Source organism: Mobula hypostoma, chromosome 8, assembly GCF_963921235.1.
Source record: "Mobula hypostoma chromosome 8, sMobHyp1.1, whole genome shotgun sequence".
NCBI classification, from domain to species: domain Eukaryota; kingdom Metazoa; phylum Chordata; class Chondrichthyes; order Myliobatiformes; family Myliobatidae; genus Mobula; species Mobula hypostoma.
In genome coordinates, this window is record NC_086104.1 from 66,564,047 (window position 1) to 66,577,360 (window position 13,314).

Consider the following 13,314-nt stretch of genomic DNA (forward strand, 5'->3'; position numbering starts at 1 on the left):
ATTGACAGGTGCGCGAGCGGGGCCTGTCGCTGGGAACCCGCCCCCCCCCACCGTCACAGCAACCGCCCCCACCCAAAAGAGAGAGAAGAAATTGGACGCAGGCGGAAATCAACCCGACGTTCCCAACCTTTGTGAATCCGCGCACTGCATCATGGAAACAACAGGAATTCTGCAGATGCTGGAAATTCAAGCAACATACATCAAAGTTGCTGGTGAACGCAGCAGGCCAGGCAGCATCTATAGGAAGAGGCGCAGTCGACGTTTCAGGCCGAGACCCTTCGTCAGGACTACCTGTCATGGTACAGGTAGTTTTCCCAAGCCTTCAGCGTTAGACGACGCGCCAGTCAGGAGACTACAATTCCCAGAATGCAGTGTATACACCATCCTCCGACACTCGTCCGTGTTGTTTTTGAGGAAGCAACGCAGGCTTTGCAGCCCTCCCCCTCCTCAATACCCCTCAGTTGCACCGTCGGAGCGGAGTGGTAGCAGTGGGTGTCGTCCCCCCGGTTTGTTACTTAAATCGTTATTTTCTCACAGGAAGTGTCGAGGGCAAATGGAGTTTCCGCCGTATCCCTTTGTTTCGATTGGTTACCTGCTGAACGTTTTCAACTGAGGCGTTATTTGGAGATTCCCATTCCTGGGGTCAGGGTTGTGTCAGCCGTGGACGGGAGGCATCCCCGGGCAGGGTAGCAACGGAGAGTGGCTGTGGTGGCCAGAGCAAGGCGCTGTCCGCTGTTATCTGAGTGACTCCAGTCCGCAGCACTCATCTCCAGAAGCCATCTTTCAGTGCTCAGATTTTCCGCCTGGAAATGTGGCGACTAACTGGGAATAAACCCGGCTGAACCCTATCTCGTTGATTCATTTTCGTTGTTGTTCGTAGTTACACTTGTTTTCGTTCACTGCGGGCACCTTAAGTTCAAAGGCGAGGGAGTGCCAGTTGGCGAGTCCGGATCCTCTAGTCTTCACACGCATGGATATCGAATTGTGAAGGGTCTCTTCAAACAACCAGATTATCTGTTAACATCGAGGAAGGTGGTTCAATCTCCAGGGACTCGGGATTGCGAGGATTTCCTCAATTGTTTATTCCATTTATTCCATGCGGAACTTGCTTTTTTTATATAGCGGACAGGTGTGATTCTGAGTATTTTCCCAATAGATCACTTTCGGAAGATTAGGGCAATTTCAAGCGAAAATTTTGTAAATGTTTATAGAAATTATTGTTTCAGGAAGAAAATTGGTGATTTCAAATGGTACTTGACTCGGGTGCGTCACTCATTGCAAGATTTAGTTTCTTGTAACTGTCATTTGGAGTGTCAGGAAAAGGAAACGTGGCTGTTTTAAACAATCATTTGAATTGTACTTGCAATGAAGAGCAGAAGGTGTGACCGAAGATGAGCAAATACTATCATAGAAAATTACTGGATATCTAAAAAAAACATGACTGTCCATATCGTTACACAACGTGAAGCAAACCCCATACGTACAAGGTCGGGATGCTTTTGTGTTTTTTCTTCAGCTAGCCTGACGTCCGCATGATTTTAGTGATTGTCCTTCTGAAGTGAGAATATCACACCGCGCGTTGATGCCGTCCCCAATGAAACAGTGCGAATACAGTCAGATTGCCACTCAGAGCTCGTCTCCTATGGAGTCTCCTAAAAAGAAGAAAATTCCGCGGAGGAAATGGGAAGTCTTCCCAGGGAGAAATAAATTTTACTGCGATGGCAGAATCATGATGGCCAGTCAGACGGGGGTTTTCTATCTCACACTTGTATTGATCGTGGTCACCAGCGGGTTCTTTTTTGCGTTCGAGTAAGTAATGTTGATTCATAAAGTTTTGCATGTTTGAATTTTGTTCTAAGATGCAGAGCTGATGCGAATATTTAAACTGATTTCTATTGTAAATGTATCGGTTTGACAAATATTGCGAAAGCAAGTTGGGGGAATACATTGAAACCTGCAGTTGCGCATTATATGCTTCAACGTGGGAAGAGCGTGTTTTCTGGTAACTAGTAGATTAGAGATAATTCACCCCCAACATTTTTTTTGTCCTGCATCTTCATGTCCAAAAATAAAACTTTCCCGGTGTTTGGTATATTTTAAATCGCAATTTGTAGGATGAGTTTCAAATTTCCTTAGAGGCATTTGTATTGTAGTAGCATCTGATTAATGAGTTTCATTTTCAAAATAATATGGCAACTCAATCTCCGGATGGAACTTAGAAAACGAAACAGGAGTTGCCAACTCTTCCGTCCATTAGTTCCTGGCTGATGTCTCACTGCTACTTTCTAATACAGTACTAACAATATTCATCGGTTTCCTTGATATCCCACAAAAATGTATAAAACATTTTAGCAACTGAGTCTCCATAGCCTTAGATGAAGAAAAAAGTTAAAAATGATCTGTGCTCTGAATGTAGATTTTTTTCCTTATCATTAGTGGAAGAGTACAGTGTGGCTAATGTGCCTTTATTTCTGAGTGGATACAAGCAAAACCCTGGGAACCTTAGACTCGTAAGCCCAACATCTGTGGTAGGTGTTAATAGAGAGGTTCTGAAGGATAAGATGTACAACCATTTGGAAAACCGGGTTGATTAGGCATGGGCAGCACATCTTTATAGTTGAGGGATTGCGTCATGAATTTGATTGAACTTTTTTGAAGAAGTAAGTAAGAAGGTCAATGGGGGCAACATTTTAGGCCTGGTCTATGTGAAATCAGTATAGTTTGACATGCCTGCCCCAATGGGAAGTTATGGTGTGGCTCTCCTTAGATTCTAGTCAATTGGGCCCAGAATTTAATGAGAATCTGTCTGCATGGATGTGTTGGGCTGAAGAGCTTGTTTCTGTGTAATCAGAGCACCCGTTTCTGCAGGTGCTCTTTCTTACTGGGGGAAATAAAAATGTCATGGAGAGGTGTACAGGTGATTGGTGTTTGGGGGTGAGGGCGTTATTGATTCCAAAATGGGGAGAATAAAATAAGATTAGTGGAAAATTAGTGTAAGTGATTAGTGATGGTTGGCAAGGACTCAGTGGCTGAAGATATTGTTTCTGTGTTCTATATTTACAATTGTAAGGGCACCTCTCAGTCTCCCAGCTTTCCTGAGCGATTTCCCATTCCAGGCATTAATTTGATGAATTTACATTGAAGCCCCTAAATTGTGAGAATTTCTTTTCTTGAGGGTAGGTAGACCAGGACCAGAAATATGATTCCATGTTCCTTTGTAAGGGCAAAGACATTTAGGCAATTACAATCAAATCCTTTTGTATTCAGGGCTAATGTATTATTTGCTTTCCTGATCTGGTTAACTCTATGTCATTTGTGTGAAATGACACCAATTTCCCTTGGGTCACCAAAACATTGTATTCTTTAGGCATTCAAAAAACAAGTGCTGTTTTTCTTTCAAAGTCCAAAGGCATAACATGTACTGGTTCCTTTTATCTCTTTATCTCTTTGCAGTCTTAGAAATCTCCAACACATATATCAAATGCAATTTCTCTTTCAACTTGTGATAGTGTCACAGCCGCTAGGGCTGATGAGGTGACGTTGGTTCAATCCTGCCCTCAGGAGTTGTCTATATGGAGTTGGTCTATTCTCCTTGTTATTACACAAATTTCTTCCTGTGTCCCAAAGGCATGCAGGTTTGTAAGTAATATTGACCACTAAGTTGCTCCTAGTGTGTAGGAAAATGATAGAATTTGAAGCAGTTGAAAGACATGTAGGTAGAATAAAATGGGATTAATGGGGTGGGTGCTTGACAGTTATAGATTGTGTCTGCCATGGGAACCATTTTTGTGCTGTTCGACTTTAATCCATGCTGTCTTGATGCAATCCTATTTATTATTTTCTGTGTGCCTTGCTGCACTGTCCTTAAAAACAGATCGAAGCATATTCCTGACTTATCATGCTAGGCTGACTTCACTTATTCTTTCCTTCTTAATAGTGGGTTACCTGCCAATTATGGGAACTGTTCCAGAATTTAAGACATTTTAAAATGCATTGGCCAGTTCCTCAACAAACTCAGAAGCTGCCACCTCTTGAAACATTGAGACGCAGATCAGAGGATTTTGATATTTTTTTTCTATGCCCCGATTTCTTCTGTAATATAGTTTATTGATGTAAATGTCTTGGAATTCCTCATTCTCTCAAGATCTGTTGTTTTCTGCCATTTTTGGGACAATATTTGTTCCAACAATATCTGTTGAAATTCTCTCCCATTGCTTTATTTCCTTGTATAGGTTTTCCTGTGTCATTCTGACAGTCACCAGGAACATTTGCTAATTGTTTCATTTCTGTCTGTATTAAAAGCTTTCATGATTTTGTCTTTCTGGCAACTCAATGCTTCTTCCCCTCCGCCATCACATTTTTGAGCAGGTCATGAACACTACATCACATTTTGCTCTTTTTGTAATAATCTATTTTTTAATATTTCTTTTTGTAACTTGTAATTTTTAATGTATTGCTGCTATAAAACAACATATTTCATGAAATATGTCAGTGATAATAAACCTGATTTTGATTCTGATTCTGCCCCTTGTTGTTTCATCTAGATTTTTCAGAACTAAGATCCTTCCTTCCCATTGACATTAATGCACTCTTCATTATCAGGGTTATTCTGTTTCTTTTTCCACTTTACCTATCTCCTCTGAAAGTTAATGATTCTGCAATTTTAAAATTCCAATCTTGGTCTCTGTAATATCTAATAGATTGCATCTAACACCATCAGATGTTATGAGTGCTTTGTGCATCCACTAAAAAATTAGGAATCTTGTCTTTTGCATTTTCCTTCTAAGAGCGTACTTCCAATTTTTTTTCCCTCTATCTGTGTCTTTCTAACACTAGAATGTTCTCGCCTGTTTTACTACCCTGCTTTATCAACTTTCTAAATTTCTATTAATCTGAAATGAGACACTTTCTCCCCCCACCCCCCAGCCTTCTAACACAGGGCCGTAATTTGGTGTGAAAGCAACAGCATTAATATTTTTCAAGATAATTTATGGGAAGTGCAGTATCAAGTGTGTGGGTGATATGCAGTTGAATTTGTAAAACCGCTGGTCTGCTCTAACTGCAAATTCTAATGCATTTTGATCATGTCAATGTTACTGTACATGTGTAGTGGAATGAAACTCAGTTGGTCTTGTCATGTTGATTCCTGTCTTAAGTGCTGTATTCATGTTGTGAAAGCTTTCATCACTGAAAGACAATTTTGGACAATTGAATGTCAACAGTTGCAAGTGTGGATTTTCATTTCTTCAGACTCATTCATGCAATATGTAAAAATATAATATTAACCCTTTCTCTTTTTGGTCCAAAAATAATTTTCTTTCACTATGCCTTTCACATTGGATTTGTATCTTCGTTATTTTACCTATCAGTTGTTAGTTACTGTCACACTTTCAAAGTTGAACCACTGAATGTAACTAATAACAAACTTCAGGAAGGGTCAAATGATTCCCAATTCACTAAGATCCCACATGCTTAATTTCTTTCAGCAACTAAAGTTAAAAACTAAATTTACAATGCCAGCCATAACAAGCAGCAATTACAGTTTGATGCTTTTTATTGGAATTTTTTTCCCCTTCTTAGCAACTATCCATTGTGTTTCTGATGCCACAGAGCTTTTCACCTGATTCTGGGAATATGTTCCACTTCCCTACTCCTCAACCAAGTGAGGAGGTAGTTGAAATAGAATTTTAGAAATTGTTATGTCCCTGTGAAAATTGGCCCGCTTGAACCTTTAACCTCTGTCATCACCTTGGTGCTGTTGTAGTCTGGTGGACTAATCTCTATTTTGCAGAGGCCAGATTGGCAGCTCTTGAAGATTTCCTCTTGCCTATCGCTAGACCAGGACCTAATCATGGATCATCAGGCAACTGTCTCCTGTATTATCAATGCCTCATCACTTCCAGTGATCTCCCCTTCACAGCCTCCAACCTCATTACTGTCCAACCCTGCACTGCTTGTTTCTAATACTTCACAAACCAAATTGCCCTGGTAGGTCCATTGTTTCTGCTTGTTCCCTTCCTACTGAAGTTCTCTTCTCATATTTTGACTCTATTTTGTTCACCTGGTCTAGTTCCTTCCTATCTTTATCCATGACATCTCTCATGCTCTGCACTATTTCAGTTCCCTGGTTTTTGCCACCTCATTTTCATGTTGGATGTTTAGTCTTGTACATTTTGATTACCCATCAGAAAGGCTTCAAAGCACTCTGCATTTTGGAAAAGAGACCCAACTAATTCCTCTTCAACCTACAGAACTTGTTCTTGCCCACAAAATTTTCCTTTTGACTCCAAGTTATCTCTCCTGAATTCCACACACTGAGGTCAAGAAGTATGGGTTCAACTTTGCCGTGACTGAATTTGTTTCCTATGTTAACCACTTGGTGTCAATTTATTAGTTAAATTAATTCAGTGGAGCAATTATATCATAACCAAATGATATGCTCAATGTATAGTTAGGCTAGAAAGTTTAGACCATAAGACACAGGAGCAGAATTAGGCCATTTCATCACAGCAGACCCAATTTTCCTCTCAGCCCCAATCTCCTGCCTTCTCCCTGTATCCCTTCCATGCCCTGACCAATCAAAAATCTGTCAACTTCTGCCTTAAATATACATAAAGAATTCCACAGATTCAACACTCTCTGGCTAAAGAAATTCTTCCCCATCTCTGTTCTAAAAGGACACACTCTATTCTGAGGTTGTGTCCTTTGGTCTTGGACTCTCCCACCATAGGAAACATCCTCTCCACATCCACTCTATCAAGGCCTTTCACCATTTGTTATGTTTCAATAAGGTCACCCCTCATTCATCTGAATTCAAGTGAATACAGGCCCAGAGCCACCAACATTCTTCATATGGCAAGCCGTTCATTCCCGGGATCATTTTCGTGAACCTCCTTTGAACCCTCTCCAGTGTCAACATACCCTTTCTAAGATAAGGGGCCCAAAACTGCTCAGAATACTCCAAGTAAGGCCTCACCAGTGCTTTATAAAATCTCAACATTACCTCTTTGCTTTTATATTCTGGTCCTCTTGAAATGAATGCTCACAGCAAGTTTGCCTTCCTTGCCACAGATTCACTCTACAAATTAACCTTTAACGAATCCTGCACAGGGACTCCCAAGTCCCTTTGCACCTCAGTATTCTGCATTTCTCTCCATTTAGAAAATGGTCAACCCTTTCATTTCTTCTACCAAACTGCATGGCCATACACTTCCCAACACTATATTCATCTACCATTTCTTTCCCCATTCTCCTAACCTTCTAAGTCTTTCTGTAGGCTCTTTACTTCCTCAAAACTACCTGCCCCTCCACCAATCTTCATATTGTCTGCAAACTTTGCAACAAAGCCATCAATTCCATCATCCAAATCATTGACATATATCATCCCAGCATAGACCCCTATGCTAGTTGCTGGCAGCTAACTAGAAAAGGCTCCTTTTATTCCCACTCTTTGCCTCCTGCTGATCAGCCTCATGTGTGGCACCTTGTCAAAGGTTTTTTGAAAATCCAAGTAAGTAACATCAACCAATCCTCTGTTGTCTATCTTGCTTGTTACTTGCAAGCTTGTTACTTGTTAAAGAATTCCAACGGATTTGTCAGCAAGATTTTCCCTTGAAGAAACCATGTTGACTACGGCCTATTTTATCATCTGCCTCCAAGTACCCTGAGACCTCATAATAATAGACTTAAAATTTGACATACTTACTCCTTTGAAGGGCCTTTGCTTGATCTTGAGTTAAAACCAAGTTATGTCCTGTTGTGGTAGAGCTATTTTACTTCATTATATATAATAAATACCAAGTGGAGTAGGGTTGGAGTAATGCCAATGGAGATTTGAAAAAGTGCTGGAGGTCCAGGATCAATTAGGCTAATATAATAGTTCACACGTTAACTTTGTGTATAGAAGCAATGATATTGACAAAACATTTCTTTATTCCCACCTTCCTTGTGCCAATTTTGTGTATGTGCATTCTTAACTGATACTGTAATTATCTAGTGTTCATTGACAGTCAAAAAGCAAAATACTGTACATTTCAGGCAGCATCTCTAGGAAGAGGTGCTGCCTGGCCTGCTGCGTTCACCAGCAACTTTGTGTGTTGCTTGAATTTCCAGCATCTGTAGAATCCCTCGTGTATACTATACATTTCCTCCATTTATGTCAATCTGGATTTTGTGCTTAATAAAAATCTGAAAATATAGGAAATGCCAATTAAGTTATACAACATTTGACTATCATGAAAGTTCAAGAACCTGAAATGCTAACTTTCTTTTGCAGTGCTTCGTCTTTTCTTCAGATATTTAGCAAATGTAAGATTTTGCTTTTATTGTGTACATCTGGATTTAGGACCTGGCTCCACAGCTACTGAGAGTTGTGCATAATATTTAAGGGAAAGTGGTAACATGACTGTGGATAGGTTCCACATGTCTGGTTCTGTGGAATTTAATAGCTGTCTTTTTGAAGTAGGGCACCAGTACATAGTCAGGATGCTAGTTGTAGGTATGGAAAATGGACTTATTTGAATGTTTGTCAGTAACCTGGGGTCACAAATCTTAAAATGGTTGGCAAAAAATACTAGAGAGGAACTGAGGCTTCATTTCACAGAGGGTTGGAGAGATTGAAAAGCTGATGGAAGCAGATTCTGTCAGAAGTTTCAAAATATAATTGGACATATACTCGAAGGTGAATAAGTTGCAGGAATATGCGCTGAGGGTTGACAGATTTCTTCTTGTGCTATTAAGATCTTCCAATTCTGAAATGGGATTACTAGAGTTTAGTGTATTACAACTTGATAACGGAATTTACAAAAGGATAATCGAAACCCAATATTTTCAAGTGAAATGGTGTAAGAGGACAGGTATTGAACTTAAAATTTATTTTTGCACAATACAAAATTGTAAGTGTTACTTGCATGGTCAATTAACTAGTCATTTTGTTTGGAGCATAGGAATATCTGTGCGATTATGGAGGAGCTGGTAGTCTCAGAAGTGAAGTATGTTGGAATTTCTGTCAAATAAAAGCTTATTTAACCAAGAGATAGATATATATATACACACACACACAAACTTTATAGATTTCTTGTTTGCTGCATGACCGATAATGCAATGTCTCTCTTCAGCATTGATTAACAGTATTGAATTCATCAAATTTTACTATCCCTGGCTGCACACACAGATGAGTTTGTGTTTCCATCCTGCCCAGCAAATCTAAAAACGCTTGTGCTTTTGAGTTTCTTCTGCAATGATTACCTACAATCATTTTTAAAGTCATTATGAAACTCAAAAGTACATGAGTATTTTTAGATTTAGCACTATCTAGAAGTATTACATCAAATTGAGCAGATTCATCATATATCAGAAGAGTTTCATGCTTTGTAAAAATGACAAGTAATTTTTAGATTGAATATTTTCTTTTCCCTTCTGAGGTTTGAATTTTGTTATAAAAAGGTATCAGACTTGGACAAACCTTTGTTTAAAATATACTTTACTCTGATGTACTGAAGTCTTCATCTCGTGTCATGCAATCTAATTAACTACTTAAATATACAAGCAATAACATTTTAAGTAGCTAATTAGATTTTGTGACTCAAATGTTTTCATTCACGTATAGCTGTATCAGATCAAATATTTTTCTCAAATATTCACTTAATTTTCTTTCCTCACTATTGGCTGTGAGTTTGACTACTATTAGGCATATTTAGATTAAAAATTACAGGACACATTACAATGACGAATTAACCTATCAACCAGTACAGACTGGAGCACCTGGAGGAAACCCACACGGTCACAGGGAGAACATACAAACTCCTTACAGACAGCGGTGGGAAATGAACCCAGGTCACTGGTGCTGTAAAGTACTATGCTAACTAGTATGCTACCTCTGGCAGCACTGTAGTGTAGGTGCCACCATTGATGTCAGGGAGCCAAGAAGCCAGGCAGAGTGGGTTGGGAGTTCAGCAGAGGAAAAACCTCAATGTCTGAGATGAAGGTTGTTGGCTAAACAAACGGGAACAAAGGTGAAGGCTATACAAGAACAGTTTAAAAACATGATAAGCTGTGAGTACATTTGGATGGGAATAAAAGGGGATTATATGAAGGCTTCCAATTTTTTCGAGCGAAGGTTTGAAGGGATGGCAAAAGTACTGCAAGGAATAAGACAGTGTCAGTGAAAGAAAATTGCATAGAAGGTTTGAGTTTTGAAGAGTCATTTTTTGTTAAAGCAATTAAGCTATGAAGAACCAGTGGAGTTGGTGGATGTGGAGAAGGTAAACATTAAGGAACTCTAAGTAAATAGATAGATGTGGCATTGGAGAGATGGGTACTAAAGATTTTCATTCTGCTTGAGTTCAAAATGACCAAGCCCCTCATTCGTAATTACTTTCTGTTATTGCATGGTGAAACTTGTAATACACTGGAGCGAGACTGTCCATTTTACATACAGGTTCAAAGTTTGAAGCAACTGCATTGTCAGAGAAAAACTTCAGTACTTGAATCTTTTGCAATTACCAAGTCATTTGCTGCAACCATTTTTCAGTGTGTTTTCCTACAGATCCTGAGCAAATAGCATGTCAATTCAAGATTTTTGTGGATGATTAAAGGCAGGAATACCTCAGACAGGTTGGCCACCTTTTAAAAAAAACTTGTCTTAATGAAGTAGGGGGGCAAGGTGAACTCAAATGATCTCGCAGAACTAAAATTGCTGAAGGTACAACTTGGAATATTTTGATAAATGTGCCCTTGCTTGAAAATGTGTCTAAATTATATTGTAAGATTATAGATGAATATTGAGGAGAAAAATTTTATTTTCAAAATCTAGTTTATATTGCTAGCAATTCATTTTTGCTCATCCAAACAGTTAACTTACATTGGGTCTAATTCTAGTTTTAGCTAACAAATAATGACTTTTCATATTCTCTGAAGTATTTATGTCGAGTTTTTGAATAGTTTTTAATGGATTGTAATTTTCCAATTTTGTAGTCAGCAGTAGTTGTTCTTAGCTAAGTTTATCAGGTACCAAAAACTTGATTAATGGGAAAACTATGTTTTTATAATCATTACAGACAGGTTGATCCAGAACAGATAGTTCTGTTGCATATTTCAGAAACTAAATTACATGTTCTTCTAAAAATTAAATTAAACACTGCTTGATTTGCCTGAGGTATTTTGGTACCAAGTAAAGTTTGGTAGCTGTGAAACATGGTAATGACTTAAGAAAATAGTATGTAATCCAGGAAGACTGTTGTTTCCTGACCACCCCCCCCCCCATTTACTTTGTGGTTCCTGTAGTTCCCTAGGCTCATGCAATCGTTGAAGAAAAGGAGATTGTATAAAGCTTGCTGGCCAACATGTCTGTGGAAAAAGATTCACTCTTTGAAAACACTAATTCCTAGTTTTGGTTCATCTCCTGCCTCTTATATCTTTCTCAGTTTATGCTTTGTTGACTGCCTGCCGGTATAGTTCATCCAAACTTGTTATAGACGTGTTGTTAATAACACATTTAAGACCAGCAGGTGCAGCTGTGTAATCTGCTCAGTTTTTAAAGAAACCGCATCAATATTTAAAAGATTTTCAAGGAACACCAAAGTTTTTTGGTCAGCAACCATTCATTACTGCGCTCCTAGATATATAATTCAATGTAATTTTCTTGAATATTAATTTTCATTTCAATGTGCTTTCCAATTACAGTGGATTCCTGTTAATTGGGACACATCGGGACCAGCATATTTTGGCCCAATTAAGCAGCTGCCCCAATTAGCAAAAGTTCCAAGAAAATAGTTTAAAAAGGTATATAAAAAAAGGCAAACTCATTTAACTAAGTAACAAATTATGTATTTAAATGAAATGCAGAACAAATTAGACCACTGCCAATCCTCTATAAAAGATTATAAAACTGAGTTTTAGTTCCTCATGCTTATTGACAGGAGAATTCATCAAGTGGACACTGCCATGTATGGGGCTTGTCACGTATATTCTGGGGCAGCTCACTCACCTTTGGTTCTCACTGGATACTCAGCTCTCACCTGTGACTCGACTAATAGATGGGATTTAGTCTCCAGAAGTACTGTGTGGCGGTCACTTTTGCCAATGCTGACATGGACAGGTGCTTCCGCGGCAGCCAGGTTGGTGGGAATATGGTCATGTGTTTTTCCCTCTTGTTGGTTTCCTCACCACCTGCTGTAGTCCCAGTCTAGTAGTTATGTCCAGTAGGACCTGACCGGCTCAGTCTGTGCTGGTACTACTGAGCCTCTCCTGGTGATGGACACTGAAGTCCCCCACCTAGAGTACATTCTGTGCTCTTGCCACTCTCAATGCCTCCTCCAAGTGCTGCACAACATGGAGAAGTACTGATTCATCAGCTGAGGGAGGATGGTGTGTGGTAATCAGCAGGAGGTTTCCTTGCCCATGTTTAACCTGGTGCCATGAGACTTCATGGGGTCCAGAGTCAATGTTGAGAATTGCCAGAGCAACTTCCTCTCTACTGTACCACTGTGCCACCACCTCTGCTAGATCTGTCCTGCTGGTGAGACAGTACATGCCCAGGAATGGTGATGGTGGAGTACAGAATGTTAACTGTAAGGTGTTATACTGTCAGTACAACTATGTCAGGGTGTTGTCTGTGAGACAGCTCTCCCAACTTCGGCACAAGTCCACAGGTACTAATAAGGAGGACGTTGCAGGGTTGACAGAGCAAGTTTTGCCATTATCGTTTCCAGTGCCGAGGTTGATGTCAGCTCGTCCATCTGAGTTCATTCCTTATTATTTTCTTTTTAGTGGTTGGATACAACTGAATAGCTTGCTAGGCCATTTCATAGGACATTTAAGAGTCAACCACATTGCTGTGGGTCTGAAGTCAATTATTGGCTAGAATAGGTAAGACGGCAGGATTCCCCCCCAAAAGGACATTAGTGAACCAAGTGGGTTTTTACGACAATTGACATGGTGTAAGCATGAGAAATTATGCAGATGCTGGAAATGCAAAGCAACACACAAAACGCTGGCAGCACTCAGCAGATTAGGCAGCATCAATGGAAATGAATAAACAGTGAATGTTTTGGGCTGAGACTGTTCCTCAGCACTGGAAAGGAAAGGGGAAGACACCAGAATAAAAATGTGGGGAAGTGGGGAAGGAGGATAGCTAGAAGATGGAAGGTAAAGCCAGGTGGGTAGGAAAGGAAAAGGACTGGAACATCATGGTATTATCAATGAAATAAACAAAAGAAATTCTGGCTATTTTCTCAAATTTTGTCCTTTAAGAGTGTAAGAATTTTTGTCCTTTATGGACCAATAAATTAGAATCCATTGTGTACGGTTCTTCAA

General features: G+C 39.6%; 1 protein-coding gene across 1 annotated transcript in view; it reads left to right on the plus strand.

The window, feature by feature from the left end:
* Positions 1 to 120: 120 nt before the first annotated feature.
* zdhhc14 (zinc finger DHHC-type palmitoyltransferase 14) overlaps positions 121 to 13,314 on the plus strand; it is a 131,369-nt gene continuing 118,175 nt past the window's right edge. Inside the window, exon 1 of the mRNA XM_063056026.1 lies at positions 121 to 1,809. Coding sequence (XP_062912096.1) covers positions 1,583 to 1,809 — 227 coding nt within the window. The 5' untranslated portion in view covers positions 121 to 1,582. The remainder of the gene's footprint in view (positions 1,810 to 13,314) is intronic.